Genomic DNA, 22,151 nt, shown 5'->3' with positions numbered 1-22,151 from the left:
GTTAGGATGACCTAAGAGGTCTTTTCCATCTCCAAAGCCTGTGAGTCTGCACTTCATTATATTTCATAGGGCTTAGCTATTGCTCATTTATGCATCTGTTCCAGGCTTTATCCCTCTCAGCTTTTCCTGTGGTCCTGGTTTTATCTGACAGACAATGCCTCAAGGCTCATCCTTACTTCTGCCCAACGGGGTGAGAAGCAGATAAAGACAGTCTGGATAAGGATCTACTGTTGAACCAGGAAATTAGTTTCAACAGCTATCAAGGAAGCAGGAGCCCCTTTTGTGTGGATTTCTTGGAGTTATGTTACCCCCTGGAGATCTGGGTGCTGAAAGTGGAAAAATGATCACTGACAAGCACCTCAGTAACCTGAACTCTGCCCTTGGAGAGAATTTTTTTTCCAAGGGCTTCATGTTGATTCCTATTCATCTGCACATCACTGAAAAATATTAGTTTATTAATACTTCTTAAAGTTGTTTTTGCAAACACTTCTGCTGACAAAATAGGTGTCTGAGCAATTTTACAAAGTTACAGCTACGTGCAGCAAAACAATGGGTAGCAAGGATTGCGGTAGAAAATTTGACTGTGCTCTTTTATTAAAAAATAGTTGAAAAGAGAAAAGAACTGTGAAAAATCCTTCATGTTTAATTATGAAATATAATTTAGTGGGATAAGGAGCACAGACCAGGGCAATACTCACTCCACCTCTTCCCAAAGTGGCGAGTTCCCATTTAGCAGGGCAGATTCGGCAAGGGAAGGACAAAGACAAATGTCATGTCTGATCAGAAGTAGCCTTTCTGTCCCTGCTGTGATCTGCCACTCCTGAAAAGGAATGTATTGCACTGGGCTTTAGCCAAGGACTTGGAGGAGTTCATGGCTACAATGTGTTTTCTTTCTCCCAGGAAGCAGAGTTAAACACGGAAAGCTGGAGTGAATCAGCGCTGGGAGCCGCCCTGGCATTCAGCTGCTTCCTGTCCCCTGTGGTATAAATACCCAGCCCAGCCCGTGTTTCTGGGATTTCTGGGCAGAGCAAAAGCATTGGGATTTAGTGAGCACCACTGGGAAATGGCATTCAGATGTTTGGAGTGTGGGTTGTTGTGTCGTTCCCATCTCGACTTTCTTCTTGTCTTTGCCCTTTATACTCATTGATGAGGGCTTGGTGGTTTGAGGAGACAATGACCTCCTTCAGCAGCAATGGAACATGAAGATCAAATGCTTTTTGGGTTTTAATTTGTGAGGTGGTGTGATTAAGGCTAATCAGTGAGAAGACAAGTACCCAGCGAGCAGCAGAGGAACCCCAACAGCCTGGTGGGCACTGCTGGCTGTTCTCTGCTGCTTCTGGGCAGCCTGTGCTTCCCAAGTGTCAGTCCTCCAGCACTGTAGGATTTTTAACACTCCTCAGCTTTTTAAAGAAGCTGTATTTGAGTTTAGGTGGAGTGTGGAGGAAGGGGTTTAGCATTTTCCTCTGATTTTCTAAGCTGCTCCTGCCAGGTTAGATAGGGGTGGCAGCTTGGGATTCTTTGGTTTGCCTTAGCTCCATGATGCACTTGGATCCACAACCTGGACTTACCTGGTTCCATCTTGCTCCCTGTTTCCTTAGTGAAATGCTGAGAGGTGCACACTTCAAATTTGGGGGGAATCTGCTGCTGAAATGGCCACCTAGCCCCCAGTGGGGATGTTCTGTGAGTCCCACAATGGCAACAGTGAGGGAAAGGCTCAAAATATTCACAGGGCTCTAATATTAGCTATTCCCCAGGTTTTAATCCTTTATGTTTGCATGCCTTGAAAAACTGAAGTTTCTTAAATTACTTGGTTTTTTAGGTCTTCTTGCTTCCTATTTGAGTTTCATTCAGTATTTGCTGTTGGAAGTGGGGAACCCTGACCACTTGGTGCTGGGATAGAGGGAAGTCTGCATGATGGGAAGGAAATGACAACTAGCTCATTCTGGGAGACAGAGTTTCACTTCGTGATTTCAGCTTTTTTCGTCTGGTTTGATTTCACATCCACATCTTGACAATCACCCTCCTTACACAGGAAGCTGAGGGACTTTCAAAACCATATCCTGTCATCTCCAATTTCAACAGAAACAACAACAGAAATTATTATGAGCAATACATATATTAAAGAAGTATAATAAAGAAATACATTAGGCAAGAATTTATCTGAATTTATCTGACAGAGGTTTTCCTCATAGTTATTTCTAAATTTCCTGTCTTAATGTCTATAGTACCTATATAGGACTTAGCAACTCTTGGACCAGAAGTCAGAATAATTCTGGGAGCACTGATAAAGGTTGAGAAGCTGACATGAAATCCTTGAGCTGAGGGATGAATGTGTCTATATATCTCTATATACAGAGCAGAGCAGCTGTCAGGAGTCCAGATAGCACTTTGGAAGGGTTTCTGAGATTTCAAGCCACAAACAGGGTGGCCTTTCTTCCCCAGAGAGGGAGATGAAGGGAAGGATTTTCTTGTTGTCTGTTTCCAATGGATGTGGAGGGAACAATTAAAGGAGAACTGAAGAGGAAATTGCTTTTTATGACATTAAAGAAAAATGTCTTTGTGCATTGGGATGAAAGTGAGGCTTTTTGGAAAGTTTGTGTGGTAATTTGGGGTGGGAAAAAGTACAAATGGAGATAATATTTACCCCTTCATCTACCAAGACTTGTGTCTTGGTTCCTCTCAAGCAGCTGCTGTACTTGGGTTAACTAAACCCCTTTTTGGTTAATAAGATAAGAGACCACCTGTGATCCACATGAGTGGCTGAGACTGTGGCTGTTCTTTCACCAGTCCATTTCACTAGAATTACCTTTGATGAGGCTTGTGGGGTGTTAAAAAATCACTAAAACTTTTAGGACATTATTTGGAGGTTTTCCTGTATAATTTAGGGTATTTTGCTTGAAGTAAGACTATTTCTCCTCTTTCTAGGATGTTTTTGCTCTACAGCATGAGTTCATTCAGTCAGCATGGCTTTTGCCTTTCCTGCCAGCCTTGTTTCCTACACTGTGGTGAGGATTTTCAGTCTGTAGGAGTGACATTCATTCTGAAACAGCAAGATGATGAATGTACTAGATTCATAATTGCCATTATGTTCTTCCTATCGCTCTCACCTCAGGCTGATTATCATCTTCTTGCACGCTACCAAGTGTGGGGTGGTGCAGGGGAGCCACTGCCCTGAGCCCAGCACCCCAACCTGTTTTAGGAGCTGTGAAGACTTGTTTGTGCAGAGTAAGGTGGTGTTCAGGCTCTGCCTCTGAAGTTCTGCAGCAGAGAGATCACAGAATCATGGAATGGTTTGGGTGGGAAGGACTCCCCTGCCATGGCCAGGGACACCTTCCACTGTCCCAGGGTGCTCCCAGCCCTGTGCAGCCTGGCCTTGGACACTGCCAGGGGTGGGGCAGCCACAGCTTCTCTGGGCACCCTGTGCCAGGGCCTTCCTACCCTCCCAGGGAAGAACTTCTTCCAAACATCCCAGATAACCCTGCCCTCTGGCAGTGGGAAGCCATTCCCTGTGTCCTGTCCAGAGTCCCTCTCCAGCTCTCCTGGAGCCCCTGTAGGTATTGAAAGGCCACAATAAAGTCACCCTAGAGCCATTTCTTCTCCAAATTCCCACCTGCTCCAGGAATATAGTAGCTGGCTTGGAAAGCACTTGGAAAATGTCAGAAATAAGTGATACTGTGATCCTTTGTGTGTGTTTATTCAATGTTCATTAATTTTTTAGACTATGAAACCCATACCTACTGGGCTTCCCAGTGGAGGTTGATTGTGCCCTGTCTGGTGCTGCTTTGAACAGCTTCTATCTGGCTGCTGTGTGCTGATAAGCAAACAGTTAACCCTGCTCAGGGTTGGTTTGGTGGGCACGGAAGGAACTTGTGCTGCAAAGCTCTATTTGCTATAAGTACAGAGTATTCTTTCAGGGCTGTATCGTGTTTGGAAGTGACCTCATCTAGCTTCTGTTGGTGGTTAGCAGCTTCACACCACATGCTCTGTGGATAATGTGACAGCATACTGCTCACAGGAAATCCCCAAGCTGGGAGGTTGATGCCTCTCACCACAGAGCACCCTATATATCTCACTTTGTTCTCAGTTTGGATGCTAACAACACAGGACAGCATTTTGTGAGGGTAAAATGTGTGTCCTTTTACTGAGAGGGTCATTTTCAGCTGTGCTTGAGCCATGTCCCAAGCCCCAGGTAACCTTCTTTTTCCTGAGGTGCAGTTCCTGAGCTTTCCTCATCTCCCCAGGTTCAAAGCATGTTCCTTTTCTTACCTGCCATCACAGTGGGTTGTGACCATTGCTTATTTTTTTGGAGAGAGAATTTCCACAGTTTAATTTTGTTGGGGTTGATGGCCATGGCTTTTTCACCAGCTGTCTGTGGTTTCTAAATGCAGCAGCTCTTAAAACATGCTGGAGCTCATGTGAGCTCTTAGAAAGGGAAATAATTTTTTATCATGCTCATTTATTTTTATTTGAAGGGCGTTCCCTAATTGTGGTGCTGGAAGGCTGGCAGAGTGATTCCTTCCCTGCAGGAATGTCTCTTGTTCCCTGATGGTCTCCAGCTGCCTCCACCCCAAATCCTTGGAGGCTGGCAGAGTGGGAGCACTGTCTTTGAAGCATCAGTATCATGCTCCTGTCTCTTTAGTTGGTTTGGGGTTGTGTATTTTTCTTTTCTTTACCAGCTTTTGTTTTAAAAGAAATAAATTTTAAAAAATAGTTAGAAATGGATTATTTTTTAAATTACCGAGGGTGTATAGTGGAAGGCAGGGGAAAAGCAAGTCTAAATATATACAAAAGAAACAGATGCCAAGGTGAGAGGGCAATGACTTGGAAGGCTGAGAAAATTGGGAAAATGTAATTTGCATTTCTTAGCATGAAATCTATTCTCTTGAGGGCAAAAGTGTCTAGTGGAAATAAGGAGGGGTGGAAGCACCAGCTTTTGAGACTGCACTTCAAATTCCAAATACTTCTTTATCTGCCTCTTACTATCTATTTGTAACATCACAAGAAGGAAGGCCCTGGACCAGCACCTGTACTGAGATCTTTTGTATCCCAGGAAAAGGCGCTATAAAGTGACAAAGAAGAAGGAGTTATGAGAGATGCTTTGGCACTGCCTTCACCAGAGCCAGCTCTCCATCGAATAGATGAGGAAGCAAGGAAATAATATTGTGAGATCACCTAAAATCAAATGCATTTTTTTACTCATTTATCATATTCCAAAAATTATTAGTAAGTGACATTCTCCTCCTCAGTGAAAGGCCACCAGACTGGATGCCTTGGTCATCATCTCCTTCCAGTGATTGTTCTCCTGCCTTCTCCAGTCTTTGTCCAAAGCCTGTTGTTTTGAATGATTTGAGAGGATATTTGTGGGCCCTGCTGTCTTGTAGGAGGGAACTAAAAAGTCATGAGTTTTTGTATTGGTTGTGAATGTCTTGTGTTGGGAAGAGAGAGCTGCAGTTCCTGGGGCTGGTGGGCCTGAGCCTGGCAAGCCCTGTGGGCTCTGACATGATCATCTCCTACAAAACCAGCCATCACTGGGTGCCACATTGCTAATATCAATTAATTACCTGCAGGAAGAATTCCAGGATCTTATAAATTATATTCCCTGCATGCAGAATCTGGCTGGGATGCTGCAGGAAGCAGATGAAGCCAGGGTGGATTGCTCCTGAGTTTTGGTGGTCAGATGAAGGGCGTTATGTCAGAGTCAGCATTTCTTTAATTAAAACTTGTGCTCCGTGAGCTCAGACTTCTGGATTCTGCCTTAACACTTGTTCAGCTGTGTCTTTGGGCCCCAGCCTTGTGTGAAATGTCAGCCAAAAGGCTGAGGTTATTCTTCGTGGTGGAGTTCACTTTGGTGAAGCACTTTATCCAGTCAATAGACCCCTTCACTGTTACTGGATTGCAGCTGAGTTCCACCATTAACCCAGCCATGCTCACCACTAAACTGTGTCCCCAAGTGCCATTAATGACAGTTACTGTTCAGAGGGACAGTTTAAATGGGACTTGGAAACAATCAGTTTTCAACAGCTATGCCAATGTTATGAAGGCATCTTCCTTTGCTTGTAATTAAGAAATATCATCATCTGAGTGATTAAACCTCCTCACCAGCAATATCTGTTATTGAAATTGGGCTCTATGCTTGGATATGTAGAGTCTCTAGGTAGTTTGTTTTGTTTTTGTTTAAAGAGAACAAACAGAATTTTGTTTTAATCTCCCCACATAAGGGATGTTTTATGTTCATCAACAGCTGGAGAAGATACTTGGGTGATTTTCCAGGTGCAAGGCATCCTGGATTAAGCACACAGTATCAGTCTAGGTACCTGTAAAGCCTCGCTGGCCTTTTGCTGGAGAACACTCAGTAACCTTCCTGGCTTTGTAAGAGAGATTTGGGTAAGGAATACTGCAGCCAGCACTGCAGCAAGCTCCCCATAGCTGCTCCCCTCCGTTAAACCAGCAGGACACATGGATGGCTCGGGACAGGGGCCAGGATGGCTGAGAAGAAGCCCCTGTGAGGACTTCAGGAGAGGGGAGCACCCATCATGCCTTCCCCTGGTGAACACTCGTCCCTGGCACCACTGGGCTTTGCCACCTGCCCCATTTGCAGCTGCAGCTCTGCTGCCATGGCCCTCGGCCCAGCTGCTCCCTTGCACGCCAGCGGGGCCCCCCCAACAGCCCAGCCCTTGTTTCCCTGGCCTTGCTGTGGCTGCCAAGCCACCCTCCTCCTCCAGCCCTTCCATGGACTGCTGCATGGGATGGGCAGAATGCTGGCTCTGAGGTCGTGCAGAATGTGCATGGCAGCTCCTTTCAGCTGGGTACAATTCCCTTTTCTTGAGCCCTGTCCATGAATGTGCTTCTGTCTCGTGTGCCTCGCCAGCAGCTTCTGCACGGCCCGGCACTGGATGGATCTACTTGTTCAAAGCCTTATCACTGAGGCAATCTTTTCCTCCTATGGAAAGTGAGAATGAAATTGCCTAAATTAAGCAACTGCAGCAGCCTTGAAGGATAAAGCTTTCTTTCTGCTTGGAGTTGTTTTTGTAGCAAGACTGCCATGATTGTGTTTGCGTCCTGTGTTTACTGGCATAGGAAAGAATGTGGGATTGGGATTTTATGGCACTTACAGCTTAATGTTTTTCCCATGAGCTATTCAAATGAATCACTCTTGGATTTTTAGCACCTTCTTCCCACTGCAGTACAGGCTTGGGGACAGTCAGAACAGAGAGAGAATACTCCCTTGAGCATGGATTTAAAACTTGGTGATCTTAGAGGGCAGGCAGACTCCTGTCAGCACTGGTGCCTCACCATCTCAGTAGGTCCAAGATCCAGCTTCTTGGATGGTCTGTTGTCCCTTTGGGTTAGGAGGGAGCACAGCTGTGAAGGAGGAAAACATGTGAGTCATCATTGGAGGGCTGTGGGAGCTGCAGTTTTCCCTCCCTGCAGCCAAACCGGGCCCTCTTCTCATCCAAATCTTTTCAGTTTTATTTTGGGAGGACAGAAGTTTTTGAATGCAATGCTTCACCTCAGTTGCTCAGGTGGAACACTCCCTTATTTCATTAAAACTGTGGTCAGAGGATGTTCTCTCAGCACTGAACAGCCTGATTTACAACTAATACTGGTTTGTGACTTGCCATGACAAATGCTATAAATCCTGGAGGCAGCAGTGAAGGTAGGGTTGGGATTTTACCGGGCTGATTTTTTTTTTGCTTGTTTGATCATTGTATAAGGTTGGAGAATTTGTGTTATGTCTTTGGATCTCCAAATATCTGCAGATGAAGAAAAGTATCAAGAGAGTGGCACTGAGAGAGTGTTTATTGCCCCTCAGTGTGTTTAACAAACCTTCCTGCAGTCATTGCAGCCAGGTGAAACTCTGAAAAGGCAAATTTTGACATTTGGGCTCTGAGCAGATCTAAAACCATGAAGTTTTCAAGCAGTTTTCAAGCTTCAAGGATAAAGCCCTGATGGAGTTAATTGTAGGTTTCTGTAGCTTTTGTTTTTGTTAAAGTGTATGGAGGAGATATTTCAGGCATTACTGTGGTGTTAATCCTCCATGTTTCCCATAATTTCTCTAATCCCTGCATTGCCCTTGGCATTTATGCAAGGCTGCTGTAAAGCTTCTCTCTTGAGGAGTTTCATGAACAAGCCCAAAGAAGTGTTGCTTGACAAGCAAGGCTTGACTTCCTCCTGACTCTTCTCATCACATTTGTATGTATCAGTACCTTCTAAGGCAGCATAATTCCCTTTGAGAGAATCAACATTCTTGTTCTTCCCTCCTTTGTTCTCAGAGTGCACAACAGGACTTCAGCTGCTCAAGGCTGCAGCAAATAATCTTGGAGAGGGGACAATAAGCCTTTGTGGCTTTGTTTTCCCACAAGATAGTAATCCTGACGCTCTGATAGTGAAGACACAGCACTTCAATCACTGAAGTGTTTGGGGATGGTTTTCTCACTCAGGTTTGCCAAGCAGCCACTCTGCTTCATGTCTTGAGGCCAAGGTGTCCTCAGGCCACCACACTATTCTCAGGAAGAGCTCCCATCTGGCAGAAGTGGCCTTGCACAATAACCAGATATTCCAGAGCTCTGGTTGAATATTCCTGAAATATTTAGGGAAATCAAGCATGATCTTGTCAGGAGTTTTTGTTCTTAACTGGTACAAGCATGGTGGGTTTTTTTGGTTTTTGTTTTGTTTTGTTTTGTTTTTTGTTTTGGTGTTTTTTGGTTTTTTTTTTTTTTTTTTTGTTGAGGTCTTTTTGTTGTATAACCATAAAAACCATCTTGATCCTCAGTTTCTTAACAAAACAAAGGAACTATAATGTTATTGGGGAGTTAACTCGGGATTTAGCAATTTATCCAATGAGCTGCCTGTCATTATTGTAAACTAAAGAGGAAGAATTCCCAACTGTTGGCCCTGCCACATGCTCTCAGAGTCTTCCTATGTGCCACCTTACATTGCTCAGTAAATTATTTTAAAATATTACTGCTAGGTGCATGGGGAGTGGGAAATGGCTCAGAAAATAATGGTTATTTTTAAAGATTATTTCTGGGTAAATCCTTTATGTTACTTTTTGTTTTCTCCAGACTTTCTCAAACAGACCACGTATGAAGTGGAGGCGTTCTTAGAGGCCATTCAGTTCTTCCGGCAGGAGAAAGGCCACTATGGCACATGGGAGATGATAACTGGCAATGAAAAAGAGGTAAAAGAATATATTCCTGATGGGGTTTTTGGCTTTGGGTGTTGGAGTCTGAGGTTTGTGAAGATTATAACTTCTCTTAGCAAAAAGGGCATCTTAAAAAAGAAAATTTCGTAAATCGAAATACCTGAGATTTTAAGACATCTCTTACTCATATGTAAGTGATAATTCTTTTTTAATAAAAACTTCTGAAACAGAGTCTTGCATAGTAACAGTTACACTAAAACACCAAAAATCTGTGTACTTCAGTTCTGCAGAAAAGAAATGCAAAGGCCAGAGTTTGGGTCCATACTTGGGCACCTGGCTTTGGAGCACTCATGGTAGCTGAGATTACCCCACAACCCCAGTGACATCACTCCACATGAATTTCAGGGCATTATTTACACCCTGATTTATAATTTTTTCCAAACATTGAGCACTCAGCAGCAAATGTTTACTTGTTTACTTTAGGCCAACTGCTGGCTGTTTTCCTTGATGAAATCTGGCTTCCCTTTGGAAAAACAGAAAAAACCTTAAGGAGAGTGGTTTGTTTTAAGGAAGCAGATTGCTGTTTTAGAAGAAGCCTACCTTTGAAATGCTGAGAAATGTGGAATCTGGAGAAAAATCTATAAACAGTGTCTTTCCCACTGCCATCATGTCAGTGATTGAAGTTCCCTGCTAACATCTGATAATAAATTCTTACTTTAAGAGTTACATGACAGGTTTTCTGTTCTCCCCTCCTCCTTTGTGTTACAGAGCTATTATAGTGCTAGTTTCATTTTATGCTTTATTTTTCCTATTGCTTGCCAACATCTTACTCATAACCCATAAGTCTCAAGAGAGCTGTAATCAGAAGACATCCAGCCTAGTTCCACTATTATCTTCTTAGCAATAATTCATTCTGTAAGTATAGTGTGTTCTCATGGTCTGCTTGGACCAAACATAATAATTATTTTAGGCAAATATCCAAGCTAAGTGAGTGGTTTGGAGCAAGCAGGCTGAAATTTGTTGCTGTAAAAGTCCTTGAAGAATGCCAAGAAATGTATTTGCTGACACTCATTTGTGGTGGCTGAATCCCTGCAGTGTCAGTGCACACTGGGGCTGCAGCATGGCTGGAGTGGGAGCAGGAGCCCAGGCACCTGAGGGAAGATCCACCAATGCCTTAAAAACGTTCCCAGAGACTTCAAGATTGTTCACAATATAAAATTGTGGAATCACAGAATATCATGAGCTGGAAGGGACTCACAGGGACCATTCAGTCCAGCCCCTGTCCCTGCACAGACACCCCAACAATCCCACTCTGTGCATCCCTGGGAGCGTTGTCCAAACCCTCCTGGAGCTCTGGCAGCCTTGGGGCCGTGCCCATGCCCTGGGGAGCCTGAGCAGTGCCCCCCACTCTTTAGGGAAGAACCTTTTTCTGACAGCCAACTTAACCCTCCCCTGACAGAGTTCCATGCCTTTCCCTTGGCTCGTAAATCTATCTGATCTGTTCCCACGTTTATTATTTGCAATAGTTTGCGTTATTCACAAGATCTTTTTTAAGGGAGCCTTTAGTTTAGGACCTGAATTAGTGAATTGCTTTAGACAGACATTTGAGTCAGCAGTGCTGAATATGAAGTGCTGCTGTGGCATTATCTATAAGTACTTAAATGAAACTCCAATAAAAGTGTATTGCGTATTTGAGGTATATTAGAGGTATATTACAGCAGGGTATTGAGTGTTGTATTTCCATATGGGCTGTTTATGCCCTGTTTTACACTGGGCTGCAGTCAGAGTCCTTCTTCACTTGTGCTGCTCTAGTTCCTGCCAGTTCCCTTGCTGGTGTTGGTGCATGCCTCAGATCCCTCTGGCAGCTGTAATACATGAGGTGCAGTGTCTGGGAGCACGGACATGAATGAAAAAGCCCTGGCATGATGAAAATGGAACGTTAAGGGGTGTTTTTGCACTCTGTATTGGCTCAGCCAGCAGGTGGCTACAGCAGGGATGTGGATCCTCAATATGGACTGTGCTGGGCTGTTGGTGCAGCTTTCTCAGGCCAGAGACAGTGTCCATAAATAAAAACGTGGAGAGGAAGGCCTAGACTCCCAAAATCAGATGTCTATTAAGTCTTGCATATTTAGTTGGTGCATTTGAGTGGGACAGGTAAGGAAGGAGTTGCAGTTCAAATCTAGACAGAGTGCAAAGCCTCTGTGGGTAATTCCTGGCAGCTGTGAGGGAGGGACAGCTGAGCCACTGCCTGCACACATCACTCTGTGCTGCAGTGCTCAGCCTTCAGGTAAAGAACAGGGTGTGAACTTGTCATTTTCATCTCCTGACCATACAGATCCTGAGCAACCTGGTGATGGAGGAACTGCTGCCTAACCTCCAGACAATGATCCTGCCTAAAATGAAGGGAAAGAGGAATGACAGGAAACGGGCCTGGTTTGGGGTAAGGACTGACACTTGCAGAGTAGCTGTTGCTCATGGCAGCTCTCTGTGGGTGCTGATTCTGATCTCTGCTTCTCAATTTGATTTGGATCCAGATCGTAGAGGAAACCTATGGCTTAGTCCAGCAGCAGGTGGCAGAAGGATTAAGTACCTTGAAAGAAGAATGTAGAGAATTTGCAAAAACTCTTGAAGGGACCATTCGTTCAGACATGGATCAGATTCTGAACTCCAAGAACTTCTTAGCTGGAAAAATCAAAGGTTAGTGGAGGAACAGCTGTGCTTTGGAGCAATTCTCCAATATTTCCCATTGTGTTGCTCAAATTACCAGATGTGCTTGTTTTGAAATCCTTGTGTGTTTTGCACAATCCAACTGGAGACATCAATTTTCAGAACACAAACGAGCCTCTGCTGCCTTTGGTGGGAACTGATACCTGTGGTCACTGTGTCTGTGAAAATACCAGGTCTTCTCAAATTGGAGCTGACAGGTTTTGGGTATCCCAATCAGAGTTGTTCCTTCTGCTTTCATTTGCATTTGCACAGTCTTAGGTAGTGAAGATACAGGTCACGTGAGCATAATTAAAAGACCTGATCTCTAGGAATGCACCACAAAACCAGGTTCTGGTTATGTGACAAGTACATGGGCTTTCAAAGAATATTTAAGTCAAAGGGCTACTCAAGTGTTTTTTATTTAATGCGAAGTAATCACAATTTTGTTATGAATATAAAAAAGAATGGTAAAGAGCAGGCAAAATGTTGTTAGTGTTGCTTAAGCTGTCAAATAAATAAATAAATAGCTGGTAATCATACTCAGACCTGCCTATTTCTCTGCCCTCACAGTGCCCCCAGTTGCAGTGTTTGCTTAGGTGAGGCTTGGCACAAGAGTTTTCATTGTCACTCATAAAGCTGTGAACTCCTTTCACACCCTCATCACCTCTGTGGAGGTGTGACTCCAGGGAAAAATACAAAAACCATTGAATTAACTATAAAGAGATACATTCCAATAACTTCTTTCACTGTCTCTAAATGCAACTGTTGTCCTGTGTGACCCTCCAGCCAGTGTTTCTGAGCCTGCCCAGAAGTGCTGCACAGAGAATATCCAGCCGTTCCTCACCTCCATCCTGGAGGAGCTCATGGGCCCCGTCAGTTCCGGATTCACGGAAGTGCGCGCGCTTTTTGACAAGGAAGTGAATGAAATCATCCAGGACTTCCAGAAGACCAATGACATGACCAGGCTAAAGGAGGTAAGACAAAACAGAGCTGGAGCCTTTACATCAGCACAAGGATGTTCTGGGCTAGACCTTGGGTGGCAGCAGGATTTGCTTTCCCAGGTGGAAGCGTGTGAGCACCTGGTTTTGTCATTTAGAAAGTCTTGTGGTATTTGTGTAACTGGAGTGCAGATACCAGAGTTTGGGTTAAAGCCAAATTGTTACATTCTCTATTAAAAATTCACCCCTGGTTGCTTTCTCTCAAAACCTGCACGGGAATGCAGAACGTGGATCAGCTCATGACCCTGCCCTTCAACTCAGTGAAAATGGAGCCCTGCTATCTGAAAGTGAACCTGCTCCAGGAGCTCCTGCAGGACCTCAAGAGTCGCTTCAAGGTCTATCACATTGATTTTGTGATTCAGAGGACACAGAACTTCATGCAAGAGGTACTGTAAGATCCAGTTTTTCCTCCTGGGAGAACAGGTTAGGTTGTCCTGCTAATCTGCTTCAAAAGTAATCTTGATAAGAGCTGTGAAAGAGCCTCAGAGTGTCTCTCAGGCAAGGTTCAAGTAACAAAACCTGAGAAAACCAGCTAGAAGCTGCTTGACACTTCTATTTGTGAGACTCTCTATGTGTGAGTTGTTCAGCAAGGCATGAAAATTTTGCATGGATCATCTATTCCCCTGAACTTTCAGGTTCTGAATTCCCAGTGTCTCAGCACCCAAGAAAGTTGTGTGTGTAACTAGTGGGGTGGCTAAAATTCACCTGATTCCCTTTCTCAAGGCTCGGTTTTTCAGGAAGGGTATTAAATGTGTTTTACCAAAATTGAATGTGTCCTCCTTGATAGGTGATTTTCTCACTAATATAAATTAAATCAATTAATGTTAGAAACTCAGAGACAGATGTTTCAGGGTGTAGATGCTTTAATCCAGCCTCACTTTTCAGGGGACTGGTGGAGGTGACAATATCATTCCAGATGAAAACTGAACTCTACCTCTTTGTTCCCTATTGTGTGTGTTGGTGCAGGCTATAGCTCTGCTTTTCCTGGATTCTTCCTGGATGCCTGGCCAGAAGTCTCTGAGGAGATGGCCAGCAGACTGATTTCAGTTGCCAGATCACAAGGCAGATTTGGCCTTGGAGCTCTAAATTGAATCCTGTGATTTTAATCTGTATTTGGGAAATTTACTAATCTGCTCAGTAATCTGGTGAAATGGAGATGGTCCAGATCCATGGAGTGGAAGTTATGAATATGGAAAACAAGTGTCTAGGACAGTGCTGGGATAGGGTTTTCCTAAAAGCAGCTCTTCTGAGTACAGCCAGGACCAGTAGCCAAGAAATTACTCAGAAATAAAATTCTGATTTCATGTCTGGGTCTGTCAGGGGGGACCATTCCAAAATGCTGCCAAATAAAGTGTCTTTCACAGAGTGAAGACCATGAGTCAAGACAAAGAAGTAGACAGAAAATAAATCCCATATAAACCAAGAGGTTGCTTTTTTCCTGAACAGAACATGAGTCAAATTAACAAGAAATAAGTTAAATTATAACAAGAGTTGCTCTAAACATGCTGTTATTGTATCTTCCTCTTTAAGAGGCTGGTATTTTCCTCATAAAAATATCGTGTAGTTTCCCTTTTTGTCCATGGACGTTTATTTCATAAATAAGTGAAATCAGACATGTCTGTGTTAGTGTAGTATTTGGCTAAAATGTACCTCGGGTGGAGGGTGGAGCAGGATTCCTTGCCTTGGGAGCTTGGCATCCTCTAGTGGCCAATTTCAGGAAATCTGGGAGCACGGTGCTCAACTGGCTGAAGGAATGGCCCCCCTGCATATCTCCCGGTACTTCTCCAATAAGAAAACGTTAAAATTTGAACGGGAACAGCTAAAGAAAAGGCAAAGCCTCATTAAATAGAATCAATTATAGCTTGCATAACTGTTTGTCTGGAATATCTTCAGAGTAGGGGCATAATATTCTTATTAATAAGCTGAAAATATGGTAAATGCCAGCTTAGCATAATTCTGTGAGAAATGATTGCACTCTGTGTGATTTTTGCTGATTATTTATTTGTATTATAATGAAAGCTACTGAAAATGATGTGCAGTATGATTAAATACTGTTTATTAATGATTAATGATAGAAGTCAATGGGAGTCTTCTTATTAGGGATAATGAGTTTTGACTGTGGTCTGTATACACAGATAATCAATTCTATATTTTGGCTCTGCCACCATCAGTTTGGGTGGGGATATGAGATCAGATCTGTACAAGAAAGCTGGGACAGCATGATAATGACACCACAGCTTTAATTTTATTTATTTATTGCAGCATTTCAGTGCTCTTCAGAGCACCTTCTCAGAAACACAATTTAAATTAACAGTTACATGTATCATTTTTGCAGAAATTTGATGTTACTGGTCTTTAACAGTTTTTTTTCTAATTACTATTTTTAGCTGATGGAAAATGCAGTTTATACGTTTGAGCAGTTGTTTTCTCCAAGCCACCAGGCAGACTCAGCCAAAGTTGCAACAACCATTGAAAAAGTCAAGCTGAGAGTGCTGAAGGTAAATGTCATGTGGCACATTTGCAGGCTGCCTTTTTGGAAACAGAATATATTTTATATGAATGTATCTCAGTATTTGAAAGAGGATAAGCTGAAAATATTGATTTGGTGGCACTTAGCAAAGCTGCCCATCTTGGGGATAAAACCTAGTTCTGGGCAGACACTTATAAAAGTATTTGCATGTGCAGTCCCTTTAATTGTAAATCAGATTATTAATATGCTGTGGATCTGCATAAATAATTTTAATTAACTTTATAATTAGCCTTCCACTGGGATTCATTACTCTCAGAAAGGGCAGTACTGAAACACCTGGGGAGGGCAATCAGGGGCCGTTTCTAGCCTAAGAGTTAAAAGAAACAAAAGAGATCCCAGAACAGTAGATTTTAGAGTGATTTTGTAGAAGCTGGACTAACCTGCATGGCCATTCCAACCCTGTGCACCTGTGATGCAGCAGCTACAGGCTGACAGGAAGCAGTTCCCTGTGGGAGTGGTGAATAACCCCAGGCACACGTGGGCTTGTTTCTCTCTGGTGTGTTTTGGCAGCAATATGACTACGACAGCAGCACCATCCGCAAGAAGATATTCCAGGAGGCACTGGTGCAGATTACCTTGCCCACAATGCAGAAGACACTGGCTTCAACATGCAAACCAGTAGGTGTCTGGGACTAAAAACCTCAAAAACCAATAATGGAAGGCAGGGGAGGAGCAGCATCTTGGCAGTAATTCCTTAACACTGTCAGGCTGTTTTCTCTTAGAGGACTGTGCAGATTTCCTGCCTGCTCGGTGCTTAGATGTGCCACTTCATGGGTTGGGGGTAGGTGTGGAGCACAGGGACAAGCATTTTATCACTGGAATATGCGTGCAGACACCTCATGTCTCTGTCACAGAGGAAGCAGTGGTGCAGCAAACTTCCACAAGCCCTTCCTGTTTAGTTTCCCACCAGCCTTTTGTATTTGTGCCGCTGCAGAAATGAGCAGCCAGCTCTAGAAGCCAAAGTGTGGCACAGCTGACAGGCCCCACCAAGTCCTGACCTTTTACTTGAAAACCTCCAGGTGATTTATGTAGGTGCCTCTTCTAGAAATGGGCAGAGGTCACTTAATTTACTTTTTTATAGACCACCAAGCAGCTGCTTGATGACAGTGATTCAGTTAGACAGATGGGTATAAATCAGTGAGCTCAAAGTGTTACACACCTTTTAGGAAAACAAAACCAAACCCCACATTTCCCATGCACCGTGGATTTGCCTCCTTGGACAAACAAGTTGTGAGGCATTTCCTCAGCAGCTGTTTGTTTCAGCAGGCAGTGATCTGCAGTGCTTTTAACTGTGGTTGTACTGCAGGAACACTGTTTGGTAAGTACATAATTGATTGTGGACACATGTAGCTAGCTCATAGAGTCATAGTTCAAACAGTGCACCCCAGGAGCTGTCATGGGGTGTGGCAAGATCTGCTCCATGGCATCTCTGAGCTGTTTGGTTGCAGTAGGAATCAGAATCCCTCGGTTTTCTCCATGTGTTCCTTTCTTCTCTACCTGCACAGGAGCTGCAGAGATATGAGCAGTACATTTTTGCTGATTACACAAGTGTGATCCAAGTAGAAAATGTGTACGAAGAGATTTTACATCAGACACTGCTTGAAGAGGCCCTGAAAGGTGAGAACATTCTTGAGGTGACAGGAATAACATTGCAGCCTGTGGCCCATGAGCTGTTCCTCCAGAGCTTCCCAGAGCCCTCACCTGGCTGTTCCTGTCCCACTTTCTCCAACACTCGTGGTTACGTCCCTACAGTGTTTTTTCATTTGGCTCACTGAAGATGTGTTGCAAGCCCTAAAATCTGATTTATGGGGCAGCTTTACTAAATCCATGGAACTCAAGAGTGATGGCTTGGCACAAGCCTTTTTCTAACAAAATGTAATTATGGCAACTTCACTTGATCTCGATTCCCTGGGCCAAGGAGGGGGATTCTGTCCTTACTTGTACAGATTTGGTGATGACTAAAGGGCAAGACTATGCCAATTGCAAGAATAAGAGAATTTAAAAGAGTAATGGTAACAGAGATTAATTTCCTCAAATGAAATTAACTGCTAGATTCAGTTTCCAGTACTCACTCATGCCAGTGCAGTAAGGGTCATTATTCAAAAAACAAAATCCCCATCCCCAGAAAAGAAATGTGCACTAAAAGGAAGGTGAGAATCAACATCAGTGTTGTCTTTGATATCAAAATGTACAACATAAACTTGGGAAAGCACTGTATGTTCTTCCCTGTGCCTCTGTCAGCCTGCCCAAAGCAGTTTGGTGTTTCTGTTTTATTCAGTGATCAACGAAGCTGCCGTTCTGAGGAAGCACAACCTGTTTGAGGATAACCTGAACGTGCCCTGCGAGAGCGTGTCCAGCCTGACGGAGCTGAGGACCCCCGTGGGATCAGCACAGGGCACCCCCGCCAAGGCACCCCCAGCTCCCCGAGCCGAGGGCTCGGACACCGAGAGCCACGGGGACGAAACACTCGTTGTGACAGGGAAAATCATGTGGGAGAAGGATGCTGATGAGGGAAAGTCACCAGACAAAGAGGCAGGTGCCTCTGTTGGTGCAGCTGGTGATCAGGCCAGCAGGAGGGAAGCAGTGGCTGTTACAGACATTGGTGACAAACAGGAGTCCCCTTCGGCTGGCCACACTAAACAAGGAGCCGGAGAGGGGAAAAGTGCATTGGAGAATGTATCAGAGTGTGTAGTGAGCACTGAGGGAGAACTCAAGGCACAAGAAAAAGCTGTGGAGGAAAAAGTAGCTTCTGAGACTGACACTGCAATAAAAAAATTTGAAGACAGCCCTAAAAAAGAGCTGAAGGTACCTGAAGGAGCCGTGGAGGAAGAGGTGACTTCAGAGAGTCAAACAGTAACTGCTGTGTCTGTCAGCAGCACTGAGAAAGCAAGCACAGCACAGGAAAAAGTTTCTGAGATAAAGCTCACTTTCCCACCTGAGGGTGTAACAGATACAGAGATTTTAGGGAGTGCAGAAAAGAAAAACAAGGTAGAAAATGAAACTATGGGAAAATTATCTCAGAGTGAAAATGCAGTAGGAACAGGGTTTGAAGGGGATAGTAAAAAAGAAAGCGGTGAGAGTACTGAGACAAAGATTGTTGCCCAGGATGAAAAGACAGGGAAAGCAGAGCTTGGGGATAGTCCTAAAAAAGAAAGCCAGTCAGAAGAAAAGAGTTGTAAATCCCCCGATGATGTGAATGAGATAAGGAGTTTGCTGACGCTGACAGTTGAGATCCCAGCAGATACTCCAGCTGAGAAGATAAAGGAGGTCTGTGAGGGGGAGCTGCTGAAGTTGCAGGAGCACCACAATGGGAACTACGAGTTGAGCGAAGTGGCTGTGGCAGAAATTCAGGTGAGCCAGAAGATGAAGAGTGAAGATGCAGCAGAATGTGTGGAGTTCAAGGAGGAGCGACCGTCCTCAGCCAGCCTGGGGGCAGATGGTACGAGGGTAGAGAGCGTGCCCAGGGGGGCACAAGCACCGTGGTTGGTGGAGAGCTGGGCTCCGCCTCAGGAGGCAAAGGCAGAGGTGGAGAGCAAACCAGGTGTGTGGTACGCAGGTGCGGGAGGCGAGAGGTTACAGCCAGAGGAACAGACGGGAATTGCGATGTGTGCGGAGGAAGGAACAGGGAACAGCCAGGCTGTCCCAGAGGACGGTGGGACACAGAGCCCTTTTCCGAGCCCTGCTGCAGATGCAGCCACGAGGGACGTGCACATCCTGGATAGAGCCAACCCGGGCCCAGGACTGCTGGAGCCGGTGTCCCTGGAGCCGCAGCAGCCCAGGGCAGAGCGCACGGCAGACGCAGAGCCTGGGCGGCGAGAGGGGGAGCCGGGAGATCAGTCCTCTTCACAGGCAGGAATTCAAAGCACGGGAGGAAAAGCGATTCTCCCAGAAGAACACCGAGAAGATGGTTCTGCACAGCAAAACGCTGAGGAGTAAAGAGCAGCTTTCAGGCCAGCCCTGCAGGACCTATTCACTCCAGTAATCCCTGTTCGGTTTTGAACGCTTGTTCAGGTCGGGGCTGGAGGAAATGTGCTTTGTTTTGGTGTCCCCAGCTCCTGCAGGTTTCCCACGAATCCCTTCCTGAAGGATGGGTGATGGGTTTCCTTTTGGTTAAAACCAGATTACTGCTGAGGAATCTCATCTGTCACTTCTGCTCCTTTTTAAAGCTAGAGAAAAAGTCTGGAAACGTGACCACTGAATGCTTCAAACGCCCAACTATCATCAACTTATTTTAACAACTTAGCTGTTCTTAGGGGTCCTCTTGATTTTTAAATGCATGGTTTTGACAAGTACCGCTCTGATTCTGGTGGTTGGTACATACGTACTCGAGGATGCTTTTAGTATTTGCATGCAGTATACAGGAAATAAAAACATTTTTTAGTAGCAAACAGAACCAAATAGTTGATTTAGTAGATTGCTGAAAAACCACACTGTGCAAAATCTGCAAACGGATTACTTAATTATTTTCAAGTTTTGGCAGATATCAAAGACGAGCAAATATTCCGATTTTTAATTTTTTTTTTCTCTTATTGCTGTATTTAAAAAGGGGAAAGTATGGGAGCAGGTTTCTCAGTCCCACTCTGCACTTCAGGGTTATTTAGCCTTCCAGAGCACTTTATGGCTATTTTGTTTTGTTTTGTTTTGTTTTATGGAAGGGAGAGAAGAGAATGTTTACAATAACTATAACCATTAGGCAGCATTTCTCTGGTTTAAATCCCACCAGAAAATAGATTCACCTACAGCTACTTCACAGAGAATATTGAGTCCTGCCATTCCCATTCCCACTGAGTTACTCAGGTCTGTAGACCTTTTTAGGCATGGAAATCATGTAATAAGTGGCAACAATTGTGAAATACTAGAACCATGGAATCTAATTTCTAATGCAGATGTTAACTGAAGTGACAGGCAACCAGAGGTTGTTTTTCATGTGTTTAGATTTTGGAGGGCAGAATCACATTACAAAAGCAGTTATTAAAATGAGTTGCTTTCATACACACGATCTGTATCAAGCCATGATCTTGGCGCAGAGTTGCTTAAATGTTTTTTTTGCATCTCAGTTTGCACAGAAAAGCTTGGAGATGAAACCCAGTATTTTAGTAAATTGGCCTTTCAAATGCAAGACCTCACTTCAGAGGTCAGTTTAAGGCACCTTGAAATTCTGGCCTGGTGTTTTAAACCTGTTTCTGAATGTCATAGATTAATTATAATTGCAGCAAGGACTGCAGGATTTAAGCCCATAAAGACACGGGAAGAAATAACAAAGTCCTGGGAGCATAATATGTGTTAGCATTTAACTTCAGCAAACTGTGCAAAGTCTTTAAATGCTATCAAAATATTCTTTAATACTAACAGAAAATTGACACTAGAGGAACAGGCAAATATTACTGTGTGAGGAAGGAACCTTATTGAGTAACTGGATAAACTACTCTCGTCACTACAGTAAAATAAATGCAGTTCCTATTTATTCTAGAAGCTGTACTGTGGTATGGAAACGTGAAGGTCACAGACATTTTTCTTGCAGAAGTACTTTGACTCGTTTCCTCCTTATATTTCATGCAAAAATACTAATTTGGAAACATACAAACCACTGCCAGACTTTTTTGGTTTTTTTTTTTTTTTACAAATCACTGGTTATTTCACTGTCAGCTGCTTCCCTTTTGCAAATCATTAACTATTTTTAATTGGTACTGAGTGTTAAGTGATTTCAAATTTATGAAGTGCTTTAGAGTTAAGCAGCAGCAAGCAGCCCTTTTATGCTAAAATTAGGGGACATGATGGGGTTTTAGCACTTTTTTTGTATGAAAGACAGCATAGCAGCAAAAAAGACTGCAGCCTCCTACAAAAGGAAACGAATTCATTCTAATATGAATTACACACATCTGTACAGAGAGCATTTTGCATAAGTATTTCCATAATGGTAATTTTGGAGTTATTTCTGTGGCAGGCCTAGATCTGGCTAATATTTTCCTGTGATACGTGTTGCATTGCTGAATGCAGATGCTCCGATGTTTTTCACTAGAGAGATGGGTAAAGATGGGGAAGATTCAGCCTGTATAATTTAAATTCCAGTTCCTCATGGCCATGGGACTTTTTTCCTCGTTTTGGGCATTTTCTGCCCTTTTGCAAGTGGATAAAGTAGTGCTTTTCTAGTCTTTACCACAGTTGGTTAGAAGCGACAGCTTGGTTAGAAGAGCTCAGCAATCTGCAAGGTTACGTGGGACCACTGATCAGAAATTATAATAATGCAGCCATTCTGTCGTTATTGTTGCTTTCTCGCAGTTTCCTTCTCAAACCGGGAACCGTAATAAATCGCTTTTCACGGCCCACGGCCGAGAGTCGGGTGCCCTGAGGGGAGCGGGCTGGGGTGTGGAATTCCATGGGGTTGCAAGGGCCAGGACATGAAACACATTGTATTTGCTTGGAACTTTGTACAAACGCTTGTCACGGAAATAAAGACGCTCTTCCCTTCCATTGCTGAGAGGCTGCTTTTGTGTGATAATTGGGGGGTTTTATTAAAGAAACGCTCCTCAGGCAGCTGGCAGTGACGGCGGTGTTTCCAGCACGGAGAGGGGAGTTTTTAGGGGAGCAGGGAGCGACAGCGTGAGGGGGGACGGCTTCAAACTGAGCGTTGGATTGGGTATTTAGGAGGAAGTTCTTCGCCGTGAGGGTGCTGAGGCCCGGTCACAGGGTGCCCAGAGAAGCCGTGGCTGCCCCATCCGTAGGAGTGAGCAAGGCCAGGCTGGACGGGGCTTTAATTACGTCCCTGCCCACC

General features: G+C 44.1%; 1 protein-coding gene across 1 annotated transcript in view; it reads left to right on the top strand.

The window, feature by feature from the left end:
• NIBAN1 (niban apoptosis regulator 1) overlaps positions 1–21,759 on the top strand; it is a gene marked incomplete at its 5' end in the record, with an annotated part of 52,283 nt that extends 30,524 nt beyond the window's left edge. Inside the window, 9 exons of the mRNA XM_084211066.1 lie at positions 9,066–9,181; positions 11,481–11,585; positions 11,680–11,846; positions 12,642–12,825; positions 13,074–13,235; positions 15,237–15,347; positions 15,890–15,997; positions 16,885–16,996; positions 17,658–21,759. Coding sequence (XP_084067192.1) covers positions 9,066–9,181; positions 11,481–11,585; positions 11,680–11,846; positions 12,642–12,825; positions 13,074–13,235; positions 15,237–15,347; positions 15,890–15,997; positions 16,885–16,996; positions 17,658–19,315 — 2,723 coding nt within the window. The 3' untranslated portion in view covers positions 19,316–21,759. The remainder of the gene's footprint in view (positions 1–9,065; positions 9,182–11,480; positions 11,586–11,679; positions 11,847–12,641; positions 12,826–13,073; positions 13,236–15,236; positions 15,348–15,889; positions 15,998–16,884; positions 16,997–17,657) is intronic.
• Positions 21,760–22,151: the final 392 nt, after the last annotated feature.

The sequence above is a fragment of the Fringilla coelebs genome (genome assembly GCF_963513975.1).
Source record: "Fringilla coelebs genome assembly, chromosome: 9".
In the NCBI taxonomy this organism is placed as follows: domain Eukaryota; kingdom Metazoa; phylum Chordata; class Aves; order Passeriformes; family Fringillidae; genus Fringilla; species Fringilla coelebs.
This window is presented reverse-complemented; position numbering and strand designations above follow the sequence as displayed.